Here is a 16,940-nt window from a genome sequence, read left to right as displayed (position 1 = left end):
TTTCAGTTTTTAACTTTTCCCTAAAACTGGCTGAGAAACAGTTGTTTCTTCTTCCTCCCCACCTCACCTCCTTATTTTCTATGCAGTTGGCTGTTAAACTAAATATTAGGTTAAGAAAGCTTATCTTACCAGGGGACATGAGTAATACCATATATCTTGTGTTACAAAAGTGAGAAAAGTGGATGTTCTCAAAATGCAGTTTTGCCAGACTCCGCATAATCTGCAGCAGTCATCCAACTGCTGACACTTACCTGGGTCTTTAGGTCATCCCAGTAACACCTACTTACGGTTTTCTTTCTAATCGTCTTGTTCTCACTCAGGTTTCTCTGTCTTTTGCTGCAACAGCTTATGCTTCTCATGGCAGTATTGTCCTTTCTTGAAAAGTATACAGTTCTATATTCCTGCTGTGTCATAGTCCTAAAGATGCAGTTTTGCCTGACCTGTAGCATTTCCCTCATCAAATTATAAGCAAGTACCTATTATTACTTCTAAACTGTTAATATTTTTATTTATGAACAGGAAGACTACATATTTAAAAAAACTGATCTGCAAAGGACTTGAGTGTGTTGCTTCTAGTTCTTGAAGAACCAGATCTGCCTCGTTAGGCAAATAATCAGAAGACTGGGTATGTGTAATTTCTTTTAAATCTGCAGTGTAGAGCAGGACAACAACAAAAATGCCTTAAGGAGCCAACTGAAGCAAAACCAGACATGTTCAGAATCTTACTGAAATCCCTTCTTTAAAAACAAACAAACAAACTCTCCCCCAAAAAACACAAAACAAAAGAAAACCAAACAAAAAAACCCAGCGAACTTCAAGATATTTGGAAAGACAAGATCAACATTTTGAAGATTCCTGCACAGGACAACCTAGGTAGTATCCATTGCGGTATAGCCTGATCACCTGCACCAATAATAAAAAATGGTACATTATTTTTGATTCTTTGTGTTTGTCTATATGACTTCCCTGCTTTTATGGGGGGTGGGGTGTGTTTTATTTTTCAGCAAAAGCATCTTATTTAATTGAGGATTAGTTTATACACAGCTGGCAAAAGCATACAGCAATTAGACATTATCACAGATGACAATTCTCAGTATCTTCAGTCTGAGGGTATAAGAAGGGAGATGGCTCCACATCATCACTAAATGCTCACAGCAGACAAACTGCAGATTTGTTGTTTGACAGTAATCATTGAAAATGCAGAATAGTAGATTATATTATTTTCTTCATCTGAGCATATGCTGTGTGTTGGTTTTTTTGAATGTTTAACTGTTTATACTGTTTAATTGCTTCAAAGCTGCTGTGAGTTAGCTTGTATTTGCCTGAAGCTATAGATGACTCCTGAGTGACTTCTACTGAAAAGTACAGTGTATTTATCAGTAGTAGTAACAGAAGCCAGCTCTACCAATGAGTGCTGTCTTTTTATTCAGAACAATGAATTAATCTACTACAGTAATTTAGACAGTAATTTTTTTACTGATTAATTTTTTTGTCACTTATGTTCCATTCATTGCTTATCTGGATATTATATCCACCTAGTGTAAGTTGTTGCATCTTTAACACTCCTGAGCTGTGGCAGGAGGTAGCTGTTGGCCACTTACTTTCACTCTGTTAAATCAGCCATGTAGATGCACAGTTTGTTTTGATGAGAAAGTGTTCATTTGGTGACTAATACACTGATTCAGTCTTGTGTAGAGAAGATTCATCATCTTTGATATCTATTATGAACATGACAGTTTCTTTGAAAGTGGAGCCAATTCTTGTGGAATATCACTACTTTGATTTGGTTCTAGATGTACTATGCAAGGATTAAAATGGAACTCTTCAGTGAAGATATTTCAGCCAAAGGGTGTGGTTTGGAGTTTTGGTCGGGTTTTGGGGGAGCTTTTTTTGGGGGGGTTGGGGGGTGGGATGGGACAGAAACAATATGTTATCGCTGATGAGATAGATGATAGGGTCTCTTGATTCCTTGCCATGCGGTTGTGATGAGGGCCAGGCAGTACAGAAAACTTTTTGTGGTGGTTCTGGAAGCACTACTTTATTCAGATGTGCTTTCCCACAGTGTTGATGCTGCCTATTTTGGGAATTTAAGGAAGAGTAAAATAGATGCATTTTAATAGGGTAGGTCATTTTTACATAGCTGATATTATCAATTTGCTTTTTTATGTTAGCCGTACAAAAAAACTGTGCAATTATTGTACTAGCAGCTGTACATGCGTAAGATAACTTTTGCTATGGAGTCCATAAAGTAGTCTTCCCCCTTAGCAGCTATCATCATTATACTTTAAAAATAATAATTAAAAAATCTGATTATTAAAAACCAAACATCACTTACAGAGTGATGCTTTAGTTCCTTTTTAACATTTGTGGAGCTGATTTTTGTTTGTAGAAGGCTCAGAATTTGAGCTTGGGGAATGTGGAGAGACGTTTTCGAAATTAGGTAAAGATTCTTTCAGTGAGAAACTTACACTCTCTCTGACTGGCAAAATATACATCCTGAAATATTCAACATAGAACAAAGTGCCAATCTCTGTTAATTTCTGTGAGAAAATAATACAAATTTCTTTCAGGCCGGACCATTAACCAAAGTGACAATTTGTAAAGACAAAGAAGGAAAACCTAAGTCTTTTGGATTTGTCTGCTTTAAGCACAAAGAATCAGTGCCTTATGCAATAGCTTTGCTGAATGGAATCCGTTTGTATGGAAGACCGATTAAAGTGCAGTATCGGTTTGGTATGTTTAGTAGTGTCAATGATTTATTTATGTCTTTGTAAATTTTTGGGTTTTAATTACTATTTTTGAATCCTACAGGGTTTTAAAAAGATGAAGATTTATAGGTGGAACAAATTGCACTTAATTTTTTTTTTAAGAAACAAAAACTTCTTGTGGCTTTTGCATAGGGAAGGATTCAATCTTTGCATTTTTTTGTTTACAAAGAGAATACAGTACATTGGTTCAGGACAGCATAACTTGCAAGCCAGCTCAGACCACACTGTATGGAAAATATAGCAGCATAGATTTTCACACCAGATTACATTTAGGAATCGGGGTGTAGCTTGAATCTGCACTCTGGCAGGAAAATTTGATTCGGTAAGTGCAGCAACTATCAAGCTGTTTGATAGTTTTTATACTAAAGCCACAGAATTATTTGAGCTGTTTTAACAGGAAGGGATTGTAATCAAAAAATACAGTCAAATCAGAGGCACATTCTTCATGTTATGTTTATGAAAATAAACTTTCTAGCTAGCTAATAATCAGACAGTGTTTGCAACCCAAACATTAAAGACTCGTGTACTGCTCTGCACTCTGCTGCTCCTTCACAGGCTGTACAGAGCAGTTGCTGGGTTTAAGTAGAATGGGTGAGGTTCCTAAAATCAGAAGCATCTCCTGTGCCTGTAACTGAATGGGAGCTACTCTTTTACTTCAACAGCTCTGATTTATGCTTCTGTAAGTGAATAAATGATAAATGAATGTTTGCAATTATTAAAATTATTCTATAGATCACCTACAATAAAATGGCACCTTACCTTTATATACTACCTTAGATATACTAGCACACTACAGGTGACACAGAACACTTTCTGTGTTTTTAACTTGTTAATTGAACAATTGTAACTGAATAGTCATTATGCTCTTGTCTTATTTACAGGGAGTTCTCACTCATCAGAACTAAACAGCCCTACACATGGTTTTGAGAACTCTATTGACTTATATTCACCTTCATATAGGTAACAAAGATCACCTGTGAATGATTATAATTTTTTAAATATCCTATTAAGAAAATGAGCTGATGTGGTAGACCAGGCTTTTCATTAAAACAGCTGTTGCATGCTTTAATTGCATACTTACTGATGTCTTGCAACAGGCTGTAGTTAATTTTAATGTTTAGTTGTTTAGCTTGTCAGAGGTTCATTTAGCTTGATTGTTCCATTCTTTATTTGTTTCTGCAAGATAGAGGACTATGAGAAAATACTGAAATACGGGTTTTGTGCTAAGAGAGCTTGTAGCTGGGGAGGGGGAACATGACAATGGAAATAATCTTTTCAAACCCCACTGAGTTTATATCTGTGGGTTTTGTATGTATATGTGCAAGCAGCTGTCATGCACATATGAATACAGAGTTATAAACCTGTTACAATGGAAGTCTAAACACCTTGGATCTCAGTTTCAGTATTTTCCAATGTTTCAATGTTTTTATTTACAAATGTGACAGAACTGTCTGTGGAAGCTAAAGTCCCATGGTAAAATCCAGAACTCTTGCATCTGCACTTAAGTACCTGTGAGGATTGCTCATTAATTGAGCCTTTGGGTGTATTTTCCTTGTTTTATCAGTTTTTTCATGGTTGCAGTTGTTAATATCTCAATTCTCCTCTTGGATATTCTCATTATAGCCCCAGAGTTAAGTCTCAGCACTCTAGTAAGCAGTATGTGGTGGACCTCTAGTATTTGTACGTTTGCTTGTTCTTCCTAGGTGTCAAGAGCCTTATGGAAATCCTCCATTTCCTGTTACTCCTTTTCCAGCGAACAATAGTTTACCTCACGAATACTCAGGCTTTCAAAAGATGGTGAGTTTGTGTTAAATGTATAAAATTTGGCAGCTTTTTATGAAGTTGATTGTATTCTGCATTTCTGCAAACAATGGTGCCTTATTTAATGTCTCAAAATGTAGTTTAGGCTGCCAACATTTATGGTATTAGGTCTATTGATTTTAGCACTTAAGGGTACTGTAACAGGGGATCTACCAAACCAAACTATTTTCTTACTCCAGGAATGTCTTAAAGGTATATATCTTAGGAAGGCTAGAAATGTCGAAGTCTACAGACGGAGGTCTCTCCTGTACTGTGTTCCAAATCAAATTGCCTTGATGAGACAAGCTAACCTAGTAAAACTGAAACCATGCAAGCAATAGCTTCTTCATATACAGCTAATTCAGTCAAGTAACCTTTTAGGTCTTCTACTCAGTATTTCCCAGCGAAAGTTTGAAATGTCCTAAACCCAAACCTAAACGTACCCAACAAATCACCACTGCCCAAGTTAGGGCAACAGCAGTTTGAGGGTTTCTGGCCTGGACCTTTACATGCCCCCGCAGTTTTCACATTCGTGATTTACTTTCACAGCAGTAGATGGCAAGAACCCATATCCCACTTACCCTCTAACAGACTCCATCACACCTGGCCATTCTTGTCCTCCTATCTTTTGTCTGAGGTACTCCACAAGGCAAGGGAACTGGTCTCTTCAGATGGCAACCTGTGGGCCAAGCCCTACTCAGCAAACACATCATGAAGCTTCTGAATCTGATGAGTATGGATTGGTAAGACTGAAGAAACCCAGCATTTAATGTGAGGTACAGCTGTGGACAATACTGCTGCCACCCGGTCTGACTGGGGAATGGCCAGCGCTTTGTAACTGTGGAAGGGATGAAGTCTGGACAGATTACTCTTGCTAGCTGCAGTCCCAGCAGGAAAATGGAGAAGGTCTATTCTGTGTTGCACAGGTGTGGCGGTGGCCTGCCTCCCCTCTTCCCAGGCTGTGCCCTCGGAGAGGAGCTGGTGCTAGCACAAACTCTCCCATCTCCACAGTGGCTGGAAAGCTTGGGAGTGTACCCTCTCCCCCACTGTGCTCGCCAGTGAACCCACTCCTCACTAACAATGCACTACATCAACACTGAGAGACCAAACGCAGCAGACCAGCACACACAACCAACTTCATCCCTTTTTCTGACTGCTAGAAGGGTTGCAGTATGTCTGCAGTGATAGATTGTTGCAGCCTCAGCAGGAAGTGATACTGTCATGGTGTGCCTTCACACATCTACCTCACCATTATTTGGGTTAGCCCAGCAGGTAACTCACTCGCAGTCTGCCTGCTCATACAACATACTCAGAGGTGCTCCCCGTCACTCTCATTACTGTCTGTCGGAAGAAAGCTGATCTTTCCTGACCTTTGTAAATCTATGCCTGTATTTAGGCTGTGCATTTTGTATGAGAGGTACTCTTGGGATACTTAGGGACTGCAGCAAGAAGCTGGGCACTTACTGTGTTGTCCCATGTGCTTTGATTTATGGATTCACTATACCTCGTTGGAATGCCTTGTTCCATATTAAGATTAGTTTACCCAGGTTAAAAAAAAAATTGCAGATGTCTATGTCTTTACATTAACAGTAGGTGCTGCAGTTACCAATGTTTATAAAATACATAGATGTAGAATTGAAAGGAATGCCGTTTGATTACCTTACACAACGAGTAACTAGCAGGTTAATCTTAAATTGGATTATGTCACTGTTCTAACTTTGCCATGAAAAAATTGTCTACTTTTTTCCAGCTATACTAGTTGATCTAATAAAACATATAAGCTTTATTCTCAAACATTCTGTGTTATGTTATTTTATAACTTACTGGTATTTTCATTGTATAAGCCATAATGCATGCGAATTTAAATTCTTCAGAACTTCCTCATTTACAGTGTTAACAACTCAGATTTCTGTTTCTCTAGATGAACCATTTTTTAGCACAGCAGTACACAGTACAGAGTCCAATGGGTCAACAATTTCCTTACTATCAGATGACTCCACTACTGCCTTCAAATTTATACTTTTCTCCCAATCAGAATCAAGCTGCAAATTTTAAGTCTGCACAGAGTTCTTTTGAATTGGCCCTGCCACATGCAAGTGACAGTCAAGTGCACCAGGTGGATGAAGGCACCTCTAAAAGAAAGAGAGAACAGCAAAGTTGTGACAGTGACACTAGTGTTGAGGATGACAAAATGAAACAAAGAGAGCGTGACCAAAAATACAAGAAGCGCAAAACTAAGAAAAAGGCGCATTAATACTGTGTAACTGGATTAATCTTTTTTCATTATTTGCTGTTTTTATTTGAGATAAATATAATCTTTCATCTTTGCACTTTATTAAAAAAGGAATGTTCAAGATCCATATTATTTTTGAAATGTGTTCTGCATAAAGTATACTGATACTTTATTTAGTCTCAACCTATTTAAAAAGGAAAGTACTATTTAAGGTATAGGAAATGTTTAAGAAGCTAAAGTTTTCCTAATAAAGGAAAAAACCTTGTTGGTGACCTGTTCATATCCCATCCCCACCCCCCCGCAGGAAAAATGGAAGGCCTTTATTTCACTACATAGGACTGTATGAAAATACATAATTACAGCCACTCATGAAGCATATGTATCATTATCACTTACAGAATGTATTTTTGTGAATGGTGTAAAAATTTTCTGGAGCCATTTGAAGAGGTGAGAAGGCTAGAAATTGTAAATGAGATGTACTCATCACTGAAGTATCAACACCTGTAACTTTTTTTCTGATTTAGCTCTGTTGTTACTTTCAGATAGGATCACCTTGTATGGTTGTTGGGACTGTTTTTTTCCAGTAATAAATTTGAGGTAAAATATGTGCATTTGCACTAACTACAATGTCAATACTCAAATGAGTGTATGTTAAGAAAAAAGGGATTTTGCTTTTATTAAACTCAGTTTTATTGGTTGTAATATTGGTTGCTTGAAAGGAATACTTTCCATCCTTACACTGGTGTTGAGAAAGAAATATCCAAGTTTACTGGTTTAAAGGTGATGTGTTTTACAAGCCCAAATGAGTTTCAGAAGTGGAAGAACATTAAGTTTGCAATGATTTCTCTTTTGTTGAATAAGATAAATCACAGCTAATAAAATCACTTTCTCTAGATGCTGCTTTTAACTTTCCAAAGGGATTACTTCTTTAGCCTAAGAGACATTCCTATAACGCCACAGGATGGCAACCATGAAATGACATCAGCAACTGCATTCAATCTTCTCTAGAAAGAACTTGGGGTAACAAAGAGTTGTGCCTTAAGTAAGATTTATACCTTATGTTTTAAGAAACTTGAGAATCCTTTTCTTCTCTACCCTTCCACACAAACATGTGCCCCTTTTTCATTTTTTTCCATTTTTTCCCCACTAGTAACTTCAAGACTAAGCTATGTAGACCTAATCTAACTTCTGTTGGAAGATACAATGCTGACATTATACCAGTAGGTCACTGATCACAAAAGTTCCCACAATAATGGAAAAAGTTAACAAATACACTGGAGTTCTTTAAACCTGTTCCCTATGTTAAAGAAATTTAATCAAGCAGAGGAAGAATGTTAACAGTAGCTTAAGTTATAAGTGAAGTTCATCAAATGGAAGAGAAAACACATGCCCAAACTAGAGTTAGCCAACAGAAAGAGATGCTTAGTCAGGTCTACGCTAATGTGTCCTTCCAGACTTCCCTAGTGGATAGTAAGATAATCAGTTTTATGCAATTACACTCTACAAAAGGAATGTCAAGGAGGATCATATTGCATATGGCTGGTAAAATATCAATACAGTTCTAAAGAAACAATTTTTCTTACTCTCTTTCTTCCCAGTCTTTTTTTTCTTTTTTTCCTGAGGGATGTACGGATTTTAACACCTCTCAATATCCGTTTACCTAAAACTCATCGGGGTGTTAAATGCAGAAAAGCTGGGAATGTGGCAATGTGCTTAAGTTACTTCAGCTATAACAAAATTTCTTTTGCACATCTGTAACTTAAGACAGCACTTTAGTGAGGGCCCTGTTAATATTTTAAACACATTGTCACCATGTTTAGGAAATAAAATACTGGAAAAAAAAAACTAAAACATTTGAATTTGGCCTCAAACCCCTATCTGTTTCAGTCACTTTAAAAAATCTTTATGAATATGAAATTAATGTTTTCTATGTTAGTTGTGATTTGAAATTATTGTTATTTTGCCCTGGTCTTTCACTTCCCATGCTACTAGCCTGCCACAGGACTTTGCTTTCCCTGCTGTCACAAGGTCTTGCATTTATACTTGTTTCTCTGTATGTATGTATCACGGGGAACACAGTGCATGGTTAGTTCCGTTACAATCTCCCAAACATGGGACAAATCAGCATCACTGCGGTCAGTGATGCATTCTCATTTAAGGTGGCAACGTGCCAGGTCAACAACAGCCAAAGGGGAGGTGCGATATTAACTAAAGAGTAAAAATCAAGATACTGATCTTTAGTAACTTCAAAAAACTTTATGTTCAAGAAGAAAACTACAGCAATGGAAATTGCTATTATAGGTTCATTCCTTCCTATCTCTACACCTAAATACTAGCAAGCAAGCTGTATGAATCCTCCAAAAAGCAAATACTAAAATGTATTGGTAAATAAGAAAGGTCAAAGCTTGCTGATGTGGTCCACACTCTGCCAGTGTTCCCAGTGCTACAGCATCGGCCAGGGACAGGCCAGTTTCAGCTGCCGGCCCCACAGCACACATGGGCTTCCTCGGTTTTGTCCAAGGGTGTTTTGAGCTGGATGTGTGGGGCAGCCACGGCCTGCAGCGACCCGCCGGCACTGGGGGTCACGGCTGGTGCCAGGGCTCGCTGTGGGCCCACTGCTAAGCAAGGGCTGACACGAATGAAGTGCTGGTAGCAGACATCCAGCGGGCAGCTAGCGGGAAGGGGAAAACCAAGGTTTTTTACACAAGACAGTCACAAGACAGGACGCACAGACACCGCCGCAGGCCGCCCCCTCAGTCTGCCGCGGCGCTGCCCGCCGGCACGGCTCGCAGCGGGCCCACCGCCCACCGGGCCGGCAGCGCGGCTCGCACCGGGCCGGCCGCCTCGGCGGCAGCAGGTGCCGTTCTGCGCGCACAGCGCCTTCGCCGCCGGCTCTGCGGCCGGGCCGCTCCACGGGCCTCGCCGGCTGCGGGGGGAGGAGGGCCGGGGCCCAGCTCCCCCGACGGCCCCTCCCGCGGGGCAGCCGCTAAGCCGGTGGCCGCCGCCGCAGGGAGCCATGGCCGCCTCCCGCGGGAAGCGCGGCGGCTCCTACCGGCACCCGCGTCCCGGCAGCGCGCAGGTGAGAGCGCGGGGGGGCGGGGGGAGGGGGCGGTCCCGGGGGGGCGGGGGTACCTGCCGCCCGGGGCTGCTGCTCCCCCGGCGGGGGTCTGCTTCGGAGCCGGTGGGGCGTAGTGTAGGATTCGTGCTCGGGGTGTGCCAAAACCCCGCGGGTGACAGTACGCCCCGGGTGTGGCCTCGGTTCGTAAGGAGGGGAACAGCCGTAGGCCAGGGGTTTGTTCAGTATGTCTTGTTCTTTTCTTGAGGGAATAGGAACTTTGCCACAGATAGGAGTAGGATTTAAGCAGGGCGTGTTTGTGACCACGATTCTGCTGTGCCCTTCGATAGCACTAGTAAAAGGCGACAGTTAAGCCAGCAGCGCTGCGCGGGTGTCACCATCGCGGCCGTGGGACACCGGCAGTGGGGCGAGCGGGTGCCCAGGCGGGGGGGTGTTGGAGCGGGAGGGCGTACGTACTGTTTTGTATTTGTTTCTTGGGTTATCGTTTAGTTATTTGGCTTTTTACTGAAAGTACGAGAAAAATTGTGGAAAATACCGAGGGTCTGGCAGCGCCCGCCGCACAGGGGTTCGGTAGCTGGGCTTGTTCCACCACCTACCGAAAGGCACCGAAACTGCATCGTCGGTTAGAAACGATTTTAAAGCTGTTAGCTACTGAGGAGGAGAATTTACTCCCTAGGTGTGCTGAGGTCGGTCTTGGGTGTGGACTCACATTCCTCGAGAAGTGTGAGAGAGTTCGTATTTCTCCGCCTCTGCTACACTTACCTCCGCTGGCTTACAACATCGGCAGCAGTGCACCAGCCTCATGCTCTTCTCCTCATCTGTGTGTACAGAACTTGTTAGTAGCACTTATCTCTCCGCGCCTGAAAGGAGTTTGCTGTTCTTTAGGTATTAGCAGTTGATAACTTCCGATAGCTAGGTTTTCAAATGGGGGAGGGGGGTAACACCGCAGGATTTTAACTGTCAGAGGTGTAAGAGGGGTTTGCTTGTGTTGGACACAGAATCAGAGTATCGCAAGTTGGAAGGGATCCATAAGGATCATCAAGTTCAGCTCCTGTGCTGTACTGTTGGCATGATCATACTCATGTATGAGTATGATATACTCAAGGTTTATGTGTAAACTGAAATCAAGCCAAGGTGGCGGTTCATATCCTTTTACAGCAAGTTAAGTTGTTCATCTAGTCACGAGACTGTAGATCTCTCATTCTTCGTACCTTGTGTTAGAGTGTATTGGTGGGAGAAGATACCAGGCAAGTAAGTGTAAGTATAGACCTTATTATACCTCAGAATTAAATAGCTCCTAAACCCTGCGTGTTTAGTAAAAGAAAAAGAAAACCCAAACCAACTTTTTTTCCAGTCTTTCAAGTAACATTGATACTTTTTCCTTTTTTTTTCTAAACAGAAACGCAGCCCTGAAGAGAATGCTTGTTTCTTCAGTAAATTAACATATTCCTGGTTTAGCAGGTGAGAATTTAAACTGCTTGTTGATGTTCATTGATGCTCACAGAATTACAGAGCACCCACTTAAATTCCACACCATGATTCTGGCTTGAGCCAAAGCCTAAGCCTGAGATTGCTGTTAGCTTTTTGTATAAAAATCAAAATTTACAACTTTTAGACCTCATACTCAAATATTTTATGGAGTATTGTTTATACATAGTAGCAGTCACTTTGTATGTTATCTAATGGCATTATATAGAACATCAATATTTTGATAACTGAGCACAATGTTCTTATCATAGAATCATTTAGATTGGAAAAGACCTTTGAGATCATGCAAGTGTTAACCCAGGAGTGCCAAGTCCATCACTAAACCATGTCCCTAAGCACCACATCTACACATTTTTTAAATGCCTCCGGGGATAGTGATTCCACCACCTCCCTGGGCAGCCTGGTTCAATGCTTGACCACCCTTTCAGTGAAGACATTTTTCCTAATATCCAAGCTAAACTTCCCCTGGCACAACTTGAGACTGTTTCCTCTTGTCCTGTCACTTGTGTGGAAGAAGAGACATACTCTGCACCTGCCTACAGCCTCCTTTCAGGCAGTTGTAGAGAGCAATAAGGTCCCCCTTTGAGCCTTCTCTTCTCCAGACTAAATAACCCCAGTTCCACCTCATAAGACTTCTAGACCCTTCCCCAGCTTCACTGCCCTTCCTCTGGACACCCTCCAGCACCTCAGTGTCCCTCTTGTGGTGGGGGGCTCCAAACTGAACGCAGGATTTGAGGTGCAGCCTCATCAGTGCTGAGTACAGGGGGACAATCCCTTCCCCAGTCCTGCTGGCCATGCTATTTCAGACACAAGCCAGGCTGCTGTTGGCCTCCTTGGCCCCCTGGGCACACTGCTGGCTCATGCCCAGCCGGCTGTCAACCAGCACCCCCAGGCCCTTTCCCACCAGGCAGCTTCCCAATCACTCTTCCCCAAGCCTGTAGTGTTGCGTGGGGTTGTTACTGTTCAGCTGCAGGACCCGGCACTTCCCTTGTCACAATAGACAATATTTTTAGACAGTGGGATATAAAAAGACAGATTAGGCTATCCTTTTTTATTTATTATCTGACTGTGTAAAGAGTGGCAGTAGATAAAAATTAATATCAGGTTTCCTTTATACTCCATGTAGTGATACAAAAATTTGCTAGATATCCAGGAACAAATATTCAGTAGTACATTGAAGGTATTTTCCAAGTAGCCAATTTCATGCTCATTTTTCTCCCTCTTTTATGGCAGGCACATGTTACTACTGTAGAACACCTGCTCATAAACAACAATGATTCTTGGAAAATATTCTGAAAAATAGGAACTGAAAGCTCAACTCATGCAGCTTCCTGTCACTTAGTATTTTGGATGTTATTTCAAACAATTTCATGTGTTATGTCTTGTGACCATTACTAATTTTTAATATTTTTCTTTCTGCTTTAAAAACCATTTGAGTCAGATATATACACTTCAAAAATCTAGAAGTGAGGAAAAAAATTGAAACTATTATAACTGTTTCTTGCTTTATTCAATATTATTAATTCTAAGGAAGAAAGTAAATGGTATTTGCTATTCAAAAGCTGAGACAAAACAATCAGATTGTTTCAAAGATTCAGAGTATTCAGTTAAACTCTGGTCCTGTTGAAGTTTGTTAGTTTCAGAGTAGCTTTGTTTATTTACCAATCCTTATGTTCTACACCATAAATACAAATTTTCAGTTTTTCTAGAAAAGTTATGCTGAGTGCAGCACTTCTATATGATATTTATGTGTTTATTATGTCATTATTTGCCCATATGTCCAAGCTAGGCTTTGTATTTTTTAACAAATTCTACAATGTTTAACAAAAAAGGGGGGGGGGGGGAGGGGAGGATTTTGGTTCTGCTTAGAGCTTATTTGGCTATGAAATAACTGGATTCAACTGAATATTGTGAACATTAGATATGTTCCCTCTTTGCAGTCACACAAGCAAACACAATATATTATGGCTAATATATACTTACCTTAAGTGCTTGCAGCCTAGATGAGGAAGTCTCAAATTAATTGTTACATAATAAACCCATAATGCTATATTATGTTACTTTGGAATTCAGGCAATCTGGAGCTTACAGTGCCGAGGGCATTTGGTAGATCTATCTATCCTCTGGCAGCAGTGAGTTTTGGCATTGAGATGAGTTATGCAGAATTCTTAAACAGTTCCCACTCAAGTACCAATGGGCTTGCTTTCCTCATCTGTCTCAAAAAGTGGCACTTTTAGTGAGAAGCTATGTTATTTTTGCCTTAATTTATGAAGCAAATTCACTTTTTATCAATGTTACAGTTTCAGTAGATATTTGGGTGGCTCTTGGGGATAATGAGGTCCACCCCCACTAGGAACATGACAATCTGCGAAAAGGTGTTTCTGAGTCATTTTCTGCCCTGTGATGAGGCACACGTTAGCCCCAGGGCCAGCGCTGGCGCTGACGGCACAGGAGGAATATGCTGGAGGCGCACACTGGAGAAGACAGACACTGCACTTGTGTTGCATGCAGCAGGGAAGGAAATTCCCACCAGCTGGAAAGCATTAGGGCACGCACTCCATCTATGCATGTGTCTCTCATTGGTTCCTAGGTGTTTGGGACTTCCTCTAAGTTAGAGAACATTGTCAACATTAATTCTTTTGCATTTTTCCCACCTCAGAAATGGTATGGCACAGTTTGAGTTGTCATAAATCTGACATGCTTGTCAAAAATTCCACATCGTCTAATTTTCTTTCAGAGTTCCCTCATGTTCACTGTATTAGTCATCCCTATTTTGCCATTTTTAAGAGCATCTTTAGGTTCTGTTGACACTTAAGTGGGTAAAAGCACTTTTTAAAAACAAAATTTTAACAGCTGAAGATCTGCTGTAAGGAAACTTCCATTGTACTTGTGCTGAAACCCGGAAGTTTAATGTTACCTTGGTTGAACAAGTATGACTAGCAACATAGTGAGTCACCATCCCTGGAGGTATTTAAAAGACAGGTAGACGTGGGACTTAGGGAAATTCTGTAGTCCTAGCCTTGGTACTGTTAGGTTAGCAGTTGGACTAGGTGATCTTAAGGGTCTTTTCCAACCTCAATGATTCTATGATAATGCAGTCCTGTGATAGAAAAAGTATTTCATTCCAGATCACAATAGTAAGTGTGTAATGATGCTACGCATTTGTTTATGTAATATTGTATTTTCCTGTAAAGAAATATGGGATCATAAATGTAGGCAGATTCTGAGGTTTCCTCAGAATTTGCTGCTCAGATGTGACAATCTGCTTGGGCTCTTCTTACTTCAGGTGAATTTCAGTGTATTTAAGGTGACTGTAAGTATGTTCCACTGTAGTTTGTGGTCTTTGGAGGATTGCATATGTTATTGGGATTATAAAGTCCATGTATATACACTGAATTATATCATTAGCTTCTTGAGTTAGTAGTTCTGCTTGGTATTTCTTGCTGTATAAATTTATTGCTTTCTTTCAGACTAATATCTATAGGCTATAAGAAGCCATTGGAAAGGGATGACCTGTTTGAACTGAATGAAAGTGATTCACCATACAGTGTGTGTCCTAACTTTGAAAAGCAATGGCGAAAAGAAATCCAGAAGACTACCACAGGATTCATGGTAGCTATAATTCTGACAATAGGCAATATCCTTTTCAAGTTTTAAGGAGTCTAGAAGCTGGAGAGGATTTCTGTAATCTTGTTTATTAAACAGCCTACGTTTTGTGTATCACAAAGGCCACTCAGAGTTGTGATCAGTGATCTCTAGTGTGGCTATAGGATTTTTCTAAATTGTTTATGTTCAAACTTACCTCTTAGAAAGATATCTGGTTACATTTTAACACTTCAACTGATACAGAGTCTACCATGACTTTTACTTTGGTGATTAATTATCATTTGTCCAACTAATTTCTCTCTAAACTTGTCTGTTTCCCCATGTCTTACCTTTGCATCTGTATTTCAGCTTCCTTATCAGTAGAAACTGGCTTACAGAACGCACAAAACAGGCTTCAGTTTTCTTTAATTTTAACAATATTAAGTTTTACAGATATTTGGGGGGAGTTGCTTGACTTATCCTGTGTGATTTTCATGTAAATCCTTGACAGTTTCAGCCATGGTTATTTTTTTGTTGTTGTAGTTAAAGTACACTAGGAGCTCTGTGATGTTAGGAAGTTCATAAGAGAGAGGACCTAACCTCTGAGTCCAGTAAGAGTGTAGTTTTTGGGTTTTAATGACTTACTAAGAAGAGGGCTCTGCAGAGTTTGACCTTACTGCATCTTTTCAGTGTTTTTCTTAGCTATTTATAGATTTGCCCTCTCTTCTATACACACCACAACCCTTTTACCAAAGTATTTTTCAATACGGATAATTTTAATTCAGATACTGTTTTTATTATGCAAGTAATATATATAAAGTATCCTGTCCTTCATCACTCTGGTAATTAAGAAAGTTTACCTTTATTCTTACAAGGACTCAAAAAAAATTGCAATTGTTTAAGATAAATTCAAACTGGAAAAAATAGTTACTTGACAACTGAAAATACTCTGAAAGAATAGAAGGGTTATCCAATCTTAAATAGAAAGTTGCTGTGAACCTGCTATAAATGATAATGCATTTATGTTGAAGCTTACCTCTGTGTTTCCTACACAGTTTTTTTGACCTGTGATAATCATTTGATGATTAAATTATTTTCTGAGTATCTTCATGGGTGTTTGGGACAGCCCTAGAAATTGTATTTATCCTTTCCTGAAAGACTGCTAGCCAGGATAAATAAAACCAGACTTTGTTTCTTACCCCAAAGCTTTTCTCCTAACTGTAGGAAATGCGCTTTTTCAGATCATAAGTACAGTGATGGCTTTAGATGGACACTCTAGCGTTACATATTTTATATTCGTAAATGTGGGTGAAGTTAAAAAATATTTTTTTCTCTTAATTCTGTACATATTTTTGTAATCTTGCAGGCTTCTTACATCAAAAGAGTGCTATTTAAGAAAAAAAAAATCCATAAACCATCTTTGATTTTGCCATTATGGCAAACATTTAAATTTTTATTGATTAAAGTTGCATTTCTGAAAGTTACAGCTGACATTCTGGCTTTCATGAGTCCTCAAATAATGAAGTAAGTTTTTAATGTGTTTCACTTTATATTTGGACACTAACAGTAATAATAAGGCTAAAGGGTTACCAGTATCAAAACCTAACAGAACAACAGCTTAGATGTGTAAAGACTTTATTTCCCTGTCCTAACCCCACCTGCCCCAGTGATTATCTGAAAATGTGCTAATGAGGGAAAACTCAAAGAGATCAGGAATTTCTTAACCAACGGACTGAGGCAAAACCATTCCACAGTATTGTATTTAAGCATTTAATACACTTTAATATGAAATCAAATGTTAAGAAAAATGGAGTACCAAGATACTTAATTTCCCTGCTTTTTTGTCAATATTTTTCCACATCTATTTAAAAAAAAACAACACTTAAACATATAATAAAGTCTATACCTTTAGCATTTAATGGAAAACTGCAGTGACTGTTCTTATCATGTTGTTGGTAACATGATTTGTTAATTTAACAAGGTTGATGGA

General features: G+C 39.8%; 1 protein-coding gene across 6 annotated transcripts in view; it reads left to right on the top strand.

The window, feature by feature from the left end:
• Positions 1–16,940, top strand: part of LOC308058556 (multidrug resistance-associated protein 1-like) — a 51,153-nt gene that overhangs the window by 1,605 nt on the left and 32,608 nt on the right. For 2 of the 6 annotated variants that reach the window (XM_080374492.1, XM_080374491.1), the window contains exons 2-8: positions 520–924; positions 2,571–2,733; positions 3,650–3,728; positions 4,472–4,565; positions 11,277–11,338; positions 14,836–14,977; positions 16,317–16,474. In XM_080374492.1, coding sequence (XP_080230618.1) covers positions 922–924; positions 2,571–2,733; positions 3,650–3,728; positions 4,472–4,565; positions 11,277–11,338; positions 14,836–14,977; positions 16,317–16,474 — 701 coding nt within the window. In that variant the 5' untranslated portion in view covers positions 520–921. Of the gene's footprint in view, positions 1–519; positions 925–2,570; positions 2,734–3,413; positions 3,448–3,649; positions 3,729–4,471; positions 4,566–9,454; positions 9,881–10,553; positions 10,763–11,276; positions 11,339–14,835; positions 14,978–16,316; positions 16,475–16,940 lie in introns of those variants that run through there. The other 4 variants (XM_080374490.1, XM_080374495.1, XM_080374494.1 and 1 more) reach the window with 4 other exon arrangements.

The sequence above is a fragment of the Falco punctatus genome, assembly GCF_963210335.1.
Source record: "Falco punctatus genome assembly, chromosome: 2".
NCBI classification, from domain to species: Eukaryota; Metazoa; Chordata; class Aves; order Falconiformes; family Falconidae; genus Falco; species Falco punctatus.
This window is presented reverse-complemented; position numbering and strand designations above follow the sequence as displayed.